The sequence below is a fragment of the Octopus bimaculoides genome, chromosome 2 (assembly GCF_001194135.2).
Source record: "Octopus bimaculoides isolate UCB-OBI-ISO-001 chromosome 2, ASM119413v2, whole genome shotgun sequence".
NCBI classification, from domain to species: Eukaryota; Metazoa; Mollusca; class Cephalopoda; order Octopoda; family Octopodidae; genus Octopus; species Octopus bimaculoides.
In genome coordinates, this window is record NC_068982.1 from 37,952,816 (window position 1) to 37,966,474 (window position 13,659).

Genomic DNA, 13,659 nt, shown 5'->3' on the forward strand with positions numbered 1-13,659 from the left:
TTTTTTTTTTTTTTTTTTTGCCCATATCTCTGTGATTAAAAGTATTGCATTTTAAAGAATGGTCATTCAAAATTAAAACCACTTCTCATTCTCAAAAAAAAGAAAAAAAATTATATTTTGTAAAATGATTCCCCTTTTATTCAATACTGTAGCAGTTAGTACTTGTAAGATAATTCAACTGGAAAGTTTGTCCTAATCAAATATAATCAAACATATTGAATATTTCACATTGAATAAAAACAGCTTGCACATTTCACTTTAGAATTACACAAGCATTAGATCTCTAGATAAAAACTACCTCATCTACATTAACATTAAAATACAAACTTGAGAAATACAAAAATGAGTCACTGTTAAAAAAAGTTATCCTTTACTGAAACTGATTATCAAGTAAACATGTTGACTGTGCATTGAATTAAATAATATAGCTTCCTTTAATCTCAGATTTTAATATGGAATTAAATTAACTATTATGTAAATACATAACATAACAGAAGAGTATGCCTGTGTAAATGTGTGTGCATAATATTAATATAGTCATGCAAATAGTTTTAAAGCCAAAATTTAGCATATTCAAGATCTGAACTATGTGTGAATAGCATTAAAACTTATTCATAATTCTAGAAAGACTGTTTGAAAAGAGTTTTCTTTTGAGTTACTTTCTTTACTTAATATGCTTTACATAACATCATCTGGTTAATGTATGCAATATGAACATGTACATAATATATGCTGAGAAAAGAGAAGTTTTTAGTTGGAAGTGGAGTTTTGTTGTTGCACAACAGTCCCCATCAATATTTCCTACCAAAGAAAATGTTTCTTGGTTAATGGAATTTCTAAAATTCTCATGTAGTTGTTTTCAAATTGAAACAGTCAATACTGTGAACATATTTTCTTTGATAATTCTGAAGATTTTAATTTTCTCTTACAATAGTCATGCACTTGATTTGCATACGTTAAACTTAACTCACTCCACCAATGTTTCCGCCAATCAGTCAGTCAATTAATACTTATTTATATCAGTCAATCAGTTAGTCAATTGATATTTATTCATATCAGTCAATCAGTCAATCATTTAATCAGTCTCATGCAAATGAGTCGAAGTTCTTCACCTAATGGAATTTTTTTTATCAATGGGTAGTTATTCCTGTTGACTTAAACAGAATGGAAAAAAAGTGTTATGACATTAATTCCATTCCTATGTTCATTAATGATGGAACTGTAACAAAGTATTTCATGATATCAATTTTGTTGAAAAGTTACAAACATTTTTTATGCTTCCTTTTATTGTTTTCAAGCAGTCTTATTTACATCTTTAGTCATATGTCAGTTGCATACTTGCTTCCAATCAGATAAAGATACATTTCTTTTGTCTAGTGTTTTACCTGCCTATAGATTGACATGTAACTTCTCTTAATACACTTGTATATTTTGTTATAAATTTGGTCTATCAAAGAATGAATTAATGAACTTGGGCCTAGACCAACATTTTATTTTTTTGCTTGAGTGAATCCTAATTATGACTGGGATTAATTAAATATATCATTTACATAATGAAGATAATAATTAGGAGATCTTCTGTATACCATAAACTATATATATTTGTTTATCTTATTTTGGGGCATTTTTTAATGTGTCAATACTGCTATTAGAGAAAAATAAAACAGAAAGAAATATGTCATTGTTCTATTTTTTTTATGAAAATAAAACAGTTACATATTATATTCATTTCATCAATTGATTACAATGAATTTTTTTATTTATTTCTTCTTGTCAATAGCAAAGGGGCTAATATACAATATTTTCTGTATCAGTTCAAATAAATATCTAATGACATTTATATTTTACCTTTGAGTTTAATTAAAAAGAAAAATTGTTTGTAGAACTGGATTTTCAGTATCATTTTCAATATGTTGAACTAACTCAAATGTTCCCTGTATTTTCACTTTTTACACCAGTTACCTTTAATTGTTTGATTATTGTCTTTTTATGAATTAACCTATTATAGTCTAACATTTGTTGATATCCTTATAGATTTGGCAGAAATGTTTTTCCATAATGATGTTGCTCTTTGAAAGTGTCAATAGTTTAATTTCCAAATATAATAAAACTATTTAATTATTTGTTTGTTGTTGTTATTCTTAATTCAACGTTAGCAGAATGTATGTTTTTAGGTATTGATGGTGAACATAATGGGGTAGACAGTAATGTTGGAGAGGATAGTGACAGCCTAAGTAATGTGAGAACAAGTAAACCAAACATTACCCCACCAACCAAAGAAAAAAGGAAACCTTTTTTCAAAAAGGTAAGAGTTTACTTTGAATTTATTTTATTTCATGATTGTTATTTTCCATTACTTCTTTTTACTATATTTTCTGGCATACATGTTGAATTTTTCAGACAAAAATTTACAACCAAAAATTGTACGTTAACTTATACACTAAGGGCTTAGGCTGTCCAAAAATTTCATGTGAAATGTAGCTGGATTTGGAAAGATAGTAACAATGTTTGGATGTTTACACTATACACTATGTTGACCTGTATGCTAGAAAACTGAGTATTGACTTTAGAGCTTCAAAGCTAATTAATCCAATAACACTTAAATTATCAATATTCATGGAAAATAATTGTTGGCATGACTGATAAAAATGCAATAACTTAGTAATGATTTACTTGTAAGAATGTTGTTATTGTTATTGTGCTAAAAAGCCTTAAAGCTTGTCTGAACTTTCGATTTTGTTGTTTACATCCATCATATGGCACTATTTGAAGCATCCAGAATTATTAAGAATAAACTTTATTAGCTTACTGGATTCCATATTTCTTTGTTATTGTGAATAACATACATCTTGGGACATATTCTTCATTTTTTTCTTTTATGAGTTCTTACAATATGCTTTTTCTGTTTCTCTTTTTCATTTGTTTTCTGTTTTTTCTTTTATGTTTTGTTTTTCATTTTCTGTAACTTTATGTTTTTGCTCTTTTCTTCTGCTCTCTTTTTGTTCTCTTTCCTTACCAGCTTCTGATTGTGTACAAAAAATTACGTTTTTTAAAGAAAAAATGCAATAGGTTTATTATCTGTTCATTGTTTACTCTGCACTTTGCAATCTTTTACAAGTTACTGGTAACTTTTTCCTGGTTAGCTTTATAGTAATTGTACTAAATGCTCATAGACTCCATCCATAGCATGTAGATGCTTTATAATTTTGAGCTACTTTTCAATTTTAATTGGTACCCAGATAAGCATGCTAAGAAACTTTTATCTTATGCAAAACTTCCACCAAATAAAGATTTCTCCCTTGAATTTCCAAGATATTCATGATATACAACTAAAATCCTTAGAAATTCAAATGTATATGGTATGCAACTCTTATGCACATCTCAAAAGATATTTTGTTCTCTGACAAAGTATTTATATTTGTTACTGTAATTTCACTTTGCTTATCTGTCTGTGAGTTCCAGTTGAAAATACCTTTTGCTTTTGCTGAAGAGGTGAATTGATACAATCTTTTGGTACAAGAACAACCAAGTAAACGCATGATCTAGATTTCAACTACATTTCACAATTTAACAGCGATATTTTATTGATCAATCTGTAATTTACTTTATTGGTCATAACAGAGTTTGAATGTGGAACTATAAATTAACAAATAGCTAAGCAATATGGCTTAAACTATTGTCCTGTCATTGAGCTGTTATCTTATCAAAACCCATGTACTGGTATTATCTGGACATTATTGATAAGTTAATTTTCTGATTATTACATTTGTCATGATAATGGTTAGGAAACAAAATAGGCTCTAGAAGATGGGTGATGCATTTATTTATTTGAAGAAATAAGCAAGTAATAACTGTGAGATTAGCTATAAGATTTTGTCCTTTTCAAGTACGTTCTTTATAGACATTTTAAATACAGCCAATTCCTGTATTTAATCCCTATCTATTGTGTTATTATTAAAGAACACAGATACTTTATTATTCAGATTTAAATGTTATTAGTTATTGATTATACTATTTTGGAGTCACACTCTAACCTTTCATCATCTGGCACAAGATCACCTTCTCTAATGCCCACTCTCCTCTCAAAGGATCTTTATCTTGCAAGTTACTGCTGATGCTGATGCCACATAAAAAGCATCCAGTTCGCATTGTAAAGTGGTTGGCATTTGGAAGGGCATCCAGCTATAAAAACCATGCCAAAACTGACCTTGCCTGTGCTGGTGCTACGCAAAAAGCACTCAGTCCACTCTGTAGGGTGGTTGGTGTTAGGAAGGACATCCAGCTGTAAAAACAATGCCAAAACAGATACAGAAGTATGGTGCAGTCTTCTGCTTAGCCAGCTCCTGTCAAACCAATCAATCCATGCCAGCATAGAAAGCAGACATTAAATGATGATGATGATGATTTTAGTGTTTCTTGTAATATTTGATACATTGATATCATCCAATTTGATATGTCATGTTTCCCATTTTGTGCACAAGTTTGCATTCTGTCCACATTCAGCTCTAAAACTCAATACAAAATTCTGAGATTTCTTTTGGAATTCATTCTTATCTCTTATAAAACAAAAATATTTGATTATATTACATCAGATTTCCCAACCATAGGAAGTATATGATGCTTACTAGAAACTCAATATACTTTAGGAATTTTGTTTTGGCATCAAAGCGAACCTATTTCAAGTGTTTTCCTAAAATGTTAGATTTTATGTTTCTCTTGATATTTCAGGATTTTAACTGAAAGACAAAAAGGAGCAAAAATTTTTTCTGATTAAGTTTTAATACCTGTGAAAATTGGAAAATATTGAACTAAGTATTTTTTTTCTTTCCTCTTTCAGTCTGAGAATATTCCTCCCTATGAGGTAGTGCCTTCCATGCGACCTGTAGTTTTGATAGGACCTTCATTGAAAGGGTATGAAGTGACGGATATGATGCAGAAAGCCCTATTTGATTTTCTTAAGCACAAGTTTGAAGGAAGGTAAATAAAAAGCATATGTATTTTTGTAATTAATTTTGTTTAATATTTACTTTTCAGTTGTGTTGCAAACTTGAATTTTTAACATTTAAAGAAAAAGTATTAAAAGTAAAAATTTGAATCCTTTGATATTCAAGCCGGCCATATCAGTCCCAAATATTCTATATGTTTTATGTTCAAAGTGACCAGAATCATACCTGCCCTACAATGTCATTGTAAAAATAAACAATCATATCATTGAAGTCTCAAAGCTACAAGATAATGCATTGATAAATTTAAAACAATGCAAATAAATAATCATTACATTTGACAGAGTAATCTGAAAGTTTAAAGGTAAAGCACTATTTAACAAGAAAAAACAGTTGGATTGCTTTTCTGTCATCACATCTGGTAGTTTCTGCTATATTTAGTTGAAACAGATAACAATTGGAACCTTCAGTTTCAAGAAAGACATAATATACTTGTTTAAGAAAGTATTCTTGGTTTAAAATCAATACTTCATTTTTGTCTAGAATTGTTAAATATTTTTACATTTTTTTTGTTTCGTTTTGAGGTGTTACATTTTGCGTAATATATCAAAGCATAGAATGTGTTTACAGTAGTTCCAATTGACAAGAATTAGAATTAATATTGAAGAGCCTTGAGGTGGTTAGCTAACAAAATTGTTAGCATGCCGGGCAAAATGCTTATCAGCATTTCATCCATCTTTATGTTCTGAGTTCAAATTCTGCTGAGGTCAGCTTTGCCTTTCATCCTTCTGGGGTTGATAAAATAAGTATGAGTTTAGCACTGGGGTTGATCTAATCAACTTACCCTCTCTATTGGAATTGTTGGCCTTGTGTCAAACTTTGAAACTAATATTTAAAAGCCTCACAGATGAGAGACAAAGGACTGAGACACTTAGTGATTTGCTATTCTTGAAAAGACCTGTCCAGCTAAGTAAAACTGAGGCCATAAAGGCATGTCCTTTATGTCCATCCCACCTCCTCCTACTCTGCTCATAACCTGTCCCTGACAAACTTCTTCCCCACATTCTATCTTCCCAGCATTCTCTTTCCCCACCCATGCTCACCACCTGCTGTATTCCCCTTACCTATATCCTCCACTCTCCCTTGTGAACTTACCAGCACACAATATGTCCCTATCAAATCTCTTCCCCATAACGTATCCTCCTCAAACCCTCTTTCCTACCTATGCCCATTCACTACATTCCACCTGCCCACCTCCTGCTCTCCTTTTGCAGTCCTGGGAACTTACTCATTCACTCACCCTCTCCAATCCCTTTAAATTCTAAAATTGTTTCTTTTAGTTTCATACAGACATTTTTGTCAAATATTTTGAAGAAGTCTAGGAATACACTTACCTGCCTTCATTTAAATTGGTAATATACTAGCCTGTTCATTAAGTATATAAGTGTATGGCCATTATTCTCATTTCTGTGGGTCCATGTTGGCATTTATCAGAAAGTATAAGAAACTAGTTTTTGTAAATCTGTTATGCTTGTGTCAAAGATGTGAATTGAACATTAAGGTTTTGTATTGGCCTTAGTTTCTTTTATTTGCATATTGGATGGATTATTGTCATTCTTAAAAGAGCAGAAGATCCTTTTTAAGTTAAGGAATATTCCAGCTGCTAATATCAGATATTATCAGGCTCACTGGCTTTGTGTGAATGTTCTTTCCTAGATTGGCTTTTAAATTCTTTCTTTGAAATAATTCTCTACTATGTTAATATAATTATTTAGAAAACTGAATTTGCCTTGTCATTCAAAATAATAACACTATAATCACCTTTTCAAACTTCCAGCAAAGGTAAAAAAATCTGTATCTATTGATTGATTAGTAAAATGGTCATAAACACATATGTCAACACTATAAAATATTTATTATATATACATAATAAAACTAGTAATATTTTTACTGTAAATTACATAAATATCTTATCTTATTGAAATTATGTAAATTACTTTTCTTGTTCTGGCACTATTTAATATTTTTAAAGCTGAAAATTATCATCATCATCATCATCGTTTAACATCCGCTTTCCATGATGACATGGGTTGGACAGTTTGACTGGGGACCGGTGAGCCAGATGGCTGCACCAGGCTCCAATCTGATCTGGCAGAGTTTCTACAGCTGGATGCCCTTCCTAACGCCAACCACTCTGAGAGTGTAGTGGGTGCGTTTACGTGCCACTGGTACAAGGGCCGGTCAGGCGGTACTAGCAACGGCCATGCTCAAATGGTGTTTTTATGTGTCATCTGCACAGGAGCCAGTCCAGCAGCACTGGCAACACCCTCACTCAAATGTTGTTTTTCGCATGCCACTGGCACAAGTGCCAGTAAGGCAACACTGGTAACGATCATGCTCAAATGGTGCTTTTTATGTGCCACTGGCATGGGGGCCAGTCAATGGCCCTGGCAACAATCACGCTCGGACGGTGCTCTTAACGCTACACTAGCACAGATGCCAGTTATGCAGTGCTGTCATCGAATTTCACTTGCCTCAACAGGTCTTCGCAAGCAGGCCATGGGTTATGGTCTCACTTGGCTTGCCGGGTCTTCTCAAGCACAGCATATTTCCAAAGGTCTCGCTCACTAGTCATTGCCTCAGTGAGGCCTAATGTTCAAAGGTCATGCTTCACCACCTTATCCCAGGTCTTTCTGGGTCCACCTCTTCCACAGTTTCCCTCAACTGCTAGGGTGTGATAGGAATATAATATGTTATGACAATAAGTTATTTAAATAACATACCCAGAAAAAAACTACTTGTGATATTTTCTCAGTAATTTCTATATGACTAGTTAGATGATATTTTGTGATTTGAACTGTATGGGAGTTGAGAGTGGTTATTCCTCCAAATTTTACTCACGTTTTTGCTATCGTATTCCATATTTTGATTTGTAATAGTAATTTTTCTAAACTTTACTGTATCTTCCTTATAAAAGTATTTCTTATTAGTTATTTAGATCTATTAAGTATAAAGGTAATAACGTTTTTTGATGAGACAGTTCATCCCAGTATATGCAACAACACTAACATTAACAGATAAGACAAATGGTTGATGTATGTTGTACTGTGAATTAATAATGAAATGAACACTTGAGTAAAATGCTTAGTTTGGACCTGAACATATTAAGGCTTACTCAAATTAAATAACGTAGAATCAAAATGTATTAAAAGCTGTTGTATTGTAGATTTTTTAAACACATGCCAAAACTTTTTTTTAAAGTCTACTCTTCCATCTTGTGTTGTACTGGAAAAAACTTCTGAGACAATGTTTTATAGGCAGATATCCTTTTTGATGCCAACCCTTTTGTTTGCATCTTACAACTCACATGGATACAGTGCAGGCTTTTTAAAAATGGTTCATACAGTGTTGGGAAAGTACATATAAAAAGTGAATGATGAAAATGATAGGGATAAAAAATGATGAAGATGACGATGTCAGTGGCAATGATGATGGTGATAGTAGCGTTGTTGATGATGATGATAATGTTGTTGACAATGATGTTGAAGATGACAACCATGACAATGTTAATGATCTTAGTGCCTTGTTAATGGATATATTTCAGTGGACATAACTTATACAAAGATGTATTGATTTTGTTCTGTTAACTAATCATTTGAATATATTTTTTTCAGAATTATCATTACCAGAGTAACAGCAGATATATCATTGGCCAAGCGTTCATTACTGAACAATCCCACCAAAAGAGCTCTAATAGAAAGGTCTAACAGTAAGATGTCTGGATTTGGTGAGTTTTTGATTTCTCAATGTTCATCAGTTATATTTTTCATTATAATCTATATTCTATGCTTTAAATACCAAAAATCTATAAAAATTAATAAAACTTACCCATATATTAGGATAAAGACCCCGCTTAGGTCGTGAATGACCATGGGATTACACCTAGATAGTTACCCTCTGAGGCACAAGTCTGGGCAAGCTTGTTTATGGAAGACCAGCAGTCACCCATGCATACTCCATGCCACCAATGTTTTCCAAGGGAAAGGCAAAGGCTGATACAGCTTGGTACCAGTGACGTTGCAACTCATTTCTACAACTGAGTGAACTGAAACAACGTGAAATAAGGTGGCTTGCTCAAGAACACCACACAAGTCTGGTCTGAGAATCGAACTCACTACCTTATGATTTTGAGCCCAATGCTCTAACCACTGAACCATGCAACTTCACCCATATATATACATGGTATTAATGTTATTGGCCGCTAGGTATTGCTAATAATAGTAACAAAAATGTATTGAGCAACTCAATGTGATTCAGGAATTTACTTGTCCCAAAGATAGTAGTCAATGCCTCGATACATCTTGTGCTTAAGCTCATACTTTAACATCTTCTCACCTGGCATGAAACCATCTCCCTCAATACTAGCTGTCCACCCCCAGTTGAGATGGTCTTGTTTTGTGAGTTACTTAATAACCTCACTAGTACCAGTAACATGTAAAAAGCTCCCAGTACACTCTGTAAAATGGTTGGTATTAGGAAAAGCATCAAGAATGGTAGGATCAAAACAGTTAATGGTCAGCTTTAACTGCTGTGGATTGATAACTACATCTATCTTTGTTTATCATGCATATTTTGTTCCAAAGAAACACCACATTAAGTGAAGCAGTGATAAATGAATAACAGAACATACAAGAAAAAATAGGCTTCATTCCAAGACCCCAAGTTGTCTTGAGCATTGTGGATGGTTGCTGGGATACACTTTTGTGGTCCAAATAGAACTTTTGATTGATCACTAACCAGTGTTTTCAGAGAACAATTTGTGATGAATGAATCAATGTTAAATGAGGAGAAATGTATTAGGATGTACTAGGAATATGTTTGTAGAAAAGGAATTTCAGAAGGCTGAAGTTCTGGGGTGACATACTTGAGGAAAGTATTTAACCCTTTTAGCATTTAAACTGGCCATATCCTGTTGAAATATTCTATTTGTTTTATGTTCAAACTGGCCAAATCTGATTTCTCGCACCTATCCTACAATATATCATTTTAAAAATTAAAAGTTACCGTATCAAAATCTCAAAGCATGGTTAATTCAAAACAATGTGAATGAATAAGCATTACTTTTGACAGAATAATATTAATGCTAAAAAATAGATACAGTTTCAAGAAGTCAAACAAAGTAAGGAAGACAGAAGGAATGGAGATAGGTGTACTGCATGTGCTAGAAAATAGGTGACATGCAGCTTGCTAGTTCAGAAGAGCAGAAGCTACAAGATGTTCAATAAATAGGAGAGAAACAATGCTTCTGTGGATTAGTGATTGGAGTTTGTTTGCAACAAAGTTTTTGGCAACCAGCTTACAGCAGCAACACAATCCTAGATATGCGAATAGTACTCCAATGTGACTACATTTGAGCTTTGTAGAATGAGAGACCACTGGTGTGTGTAATATAGGAGAATAATTTTGTTGTAGATCTGTTGTTACAGAAACTGTACTGGTGGTGAATGAGATGATGAAGAGTCTCAAGGTGATAAAAGTGATAGTTTTTACAATTGTTTTTATTACCTTTGAAGTGTTAGAAATGAGGCTGAGAACTGGAGATTTTGTACTCAGGGATATGATACAATATTGCATATATTTATAGATTAGGATATATCACTGTATACAGGGAAAGACTGAAGAGTTTGCTGGGAATAGGATCTGGGCCTAGAGTGCACTTTGCTGATTATAGAAGTTTTCATATTTGTAACTACTGTCTACAATTAACAGAAAGTTTTTGCATGTATGGACATTTATTTGTGCTTCAGTGGAACTATGTTACTATTATAATCAATTGTGCTGTATATGTTCATTATCTCAAATTGGCAATTGATATGTATTAATTACTCTTATTTCAACTTAACCTGCAATGTTCAGTGTGCAAGAGGTATCTAAGGACATATTTGAGTAATTTGATTAAACAACTTTAATCTAGTAAAAACTAAATGTATTTTAATAAAAGTTTGTGAGCATGTTCTCAGTAATTCCATGAATCCTCCTTCATCTTCAATGATTGTTTCAATTCAAGACCAGAATCATTGACACACCTTCACTAAATGGTCCTTAATTATTTCTGTCATCATCTGGACAATGACAACTTTATTGAAGCTGTGGTATTGTTGAGATGTTGTTTAGTCTTCCTTTCAACAGTGCTCCAAACATAGTAGTCCTTGGGATTTAAACCTGGCGAGTTTGGAGACAACAAGTTGAATATTTTATGTTGGTAAAGATTTTCTGACATCTATTCTTGGATTATATGGGCTTTGCATGAAGGTGCTGAGACATGTAAAGCCTTCCATTGTGTACTTTCATCCATATAACAGTCTCCAGTATGTCAACATATCCAGCAGTATTAATTCTAAGACCCTGTGGAAGGATGTGATGTGACCTTCATTATTCACAACTTCTAAAACTATTACAGGTGTCAGAGATTTAGTGTGCACCTCTCTGGGAATATCAGAAGGCTTTGCACATAAGTATCTGTCATTTCCCCTGTTGGTCTTTTGGTTTTGCTCAAAGTTTTTCTCACTAGAGAAGAACCAAAGCATGCTGTGTTTGCAAGTGATTTTAACCTTGTTAAGCAATTGCTTGGCACAGATCCTGTGTCTTTACAGACATGAATTGGCCATTCTTCAATACATACGATTTGTATTCAATCTCCTTGTGCATCACAGTTCTGATAGTCCACTCCAACATCTGAAATTCTTTGTCTATGTCACTCATTCATTTTCTAGGATCACAGCGATAATGTTTTGAACCTTCTGGATGAATTGCAGTGTCCTTATAGTGTCTGACTGCATTTCTTGTCTTCAGATAACATTTTACCTATCATGGGGGAATCTGATAAAAATAAATCTTTTAATTGGCTTGAAAGGAGCAGTATCCTGATAACTAAATGTCCTCAAACACCCCTTCCACCATGTACTTTTCATTGCATTTATGTACAATGTCAATAAATTGAACTGAATTAAACACTACACAGTACAAATTAAATTATTGGTATACATGATCTTCAAATCATTAAGCATGATTTTTGATATTTGAGACTTGAAGTTAATGAATTCAATTTTCTTTCTTTCAGTGGAAGTCCAAGAAGAAATAGAAAGAATATTTCAGTTAGCTAGAGGGTTGCAAATGGTGGTGCTTGATTGTGACACCATAAACCATCCCTCGCAGCTGGCCAAAACCTCCCTTGCTCCTATAGTTGTCTACGTAAAGATCTCTTCACCTAAAGTAAGTATTCTCAGCAATACCTTTTCAAAATTCTCTTGGATTTTTTCCCTACTTTAAAGTTGTATTTTTCTTTTCATATATCATTTTAAAAAAGCAGTAAGATGTGTGATACAAAGTGAAAATTAAAAAGTAATAATCCTTCGAATTATCTGATGTGAAAAATATTTCAATGAATATTTTAAAAACACAGAAACCAGCAAAAGAATATCTTGTTTTCCAAAGTCCACCACAGTGATGCTAACATCATCTACATTGTATAGACATGACATTCCTATGTTACAGTTCAAAATGCTCAATATCTCCAGTCTCTATAACAACAACTTCAGCACAAAAATGTACATGAGAGAGAAGAGGAGGTACCTTTGATAGATTGAGTATGCTATGCAAAATGGTTTCATGAGGTGCTATTTACTTTGATCACTGTACATTGTTGGAATTCATCTCTGATGTCAGGATTGAAATCAGCTGCCCTTGGAGTAATCACTATATGAAAATAGTTAACTCAGGCATTAGCTTAAGATCAATCCAAGTTTATAGTGCCTTATCAAAGCCTAATCTCTTCTTGACTTGCTTGCTCTATGAGTAGAAATTGTTTTGGGGAATTGTACAACAACATTGTACCTTTAATTGCATTAATGACAATAAACAACAACATCTTAACAAATACATTACCAGCATCTTCAAATCTGTCTTTAGTAGAGTTATGGGTCAAAATAGTCAATTATTTCCCCATTGTTTAGAATATTTCCCCGGACTTGCAACCGCTTTGCAGCCCATGCAACCGGGAATGCACCCATTATGTTTCTACTCTCATAATATTCCCCACCAGGAAATATTATGTTGGTATTCTGAAACTTGCTTTAAAATGAAATCCTGTAACCTCTGTTCTTTTAGATTTATCCAGCTATGATATCCAACATAACAAAAACTGTTTGACTATCCTAGGATAAACTAGATGAGATATTCAATTGATTGATGCATCAGAACTCATTTAAGGCAAATTCACTTTACTTCAGATCATTTCCAAGGCTCCTAGGAAACAATATTCTTTATCTTCTGTAATAAACTACATTTTATATTTATATGGAAAGGCACATTGTTTAGTGGTTATGGGTATTTAGCTCATGATCATAAGGCCGTGAGTTTGATTACCAATGGTGTGTTGTATCCTTGAGCAAGACACTTTTTTTCACATTGCTTCAGTTTACACAGCTGGCGAAAATGAATAGTACCTGTAATTTAAAGGGGCTAGCCATGTCACATTCTGTGTCACACTGAATTTCCCTGAGATCTATGTTAGTGGTGTCTGTGGAGTGCTCAATTACTTGCACATTAATTTCATGAGTAGGCTGTTCTGTTGATCGGGTTAACTGAAACTCTTGTCATCATAACCAACAGAGTGCCAGTTATATTTATATATATATATATATATATATATATATAT

The 13,659-nt window shown here is 33.0% G+C and overlaps 1 protein-coding gene across 12 annotated transcripts in view; it reads left to right on the forward strand.

The window, feature by feature from the left end:
* Positions 1–13,659, forward strand: part of LOC106873463 (voltage-dependent L-type calcium channel subunit beta-1) — a 303,996-nt gene that overhangs the window by 282,255 nt on the left and 8,082 nt on the right. For 11 of the 12 annotated variants that reach the window (XM_014920835.2, XM_014920837.2, XM_052976435.1 and 8 more), the window contains 4 exons: positions 2,175–2,305; positions 4,838–4,977; positions 8,618–8,730; positions 12,064–12,215. In XM_014920835.2, coding sequence (XP_014776321.1) covers positions 2,175–2,305; positions 4,838–4,977; positions 8,618–8,730; positions 12,064–12,215 — 536 coding nt within the window. Of the gene's footprint in view, positions 1–2,159; positions 2,306–4,837; positions 4,978–8,617; positions 8,731–12,063; positions 12,216–13,659 lie in introns of all 12 variants that reach the window. The other variant, XM_014920833.2, reaches the window with a different exon arrangement.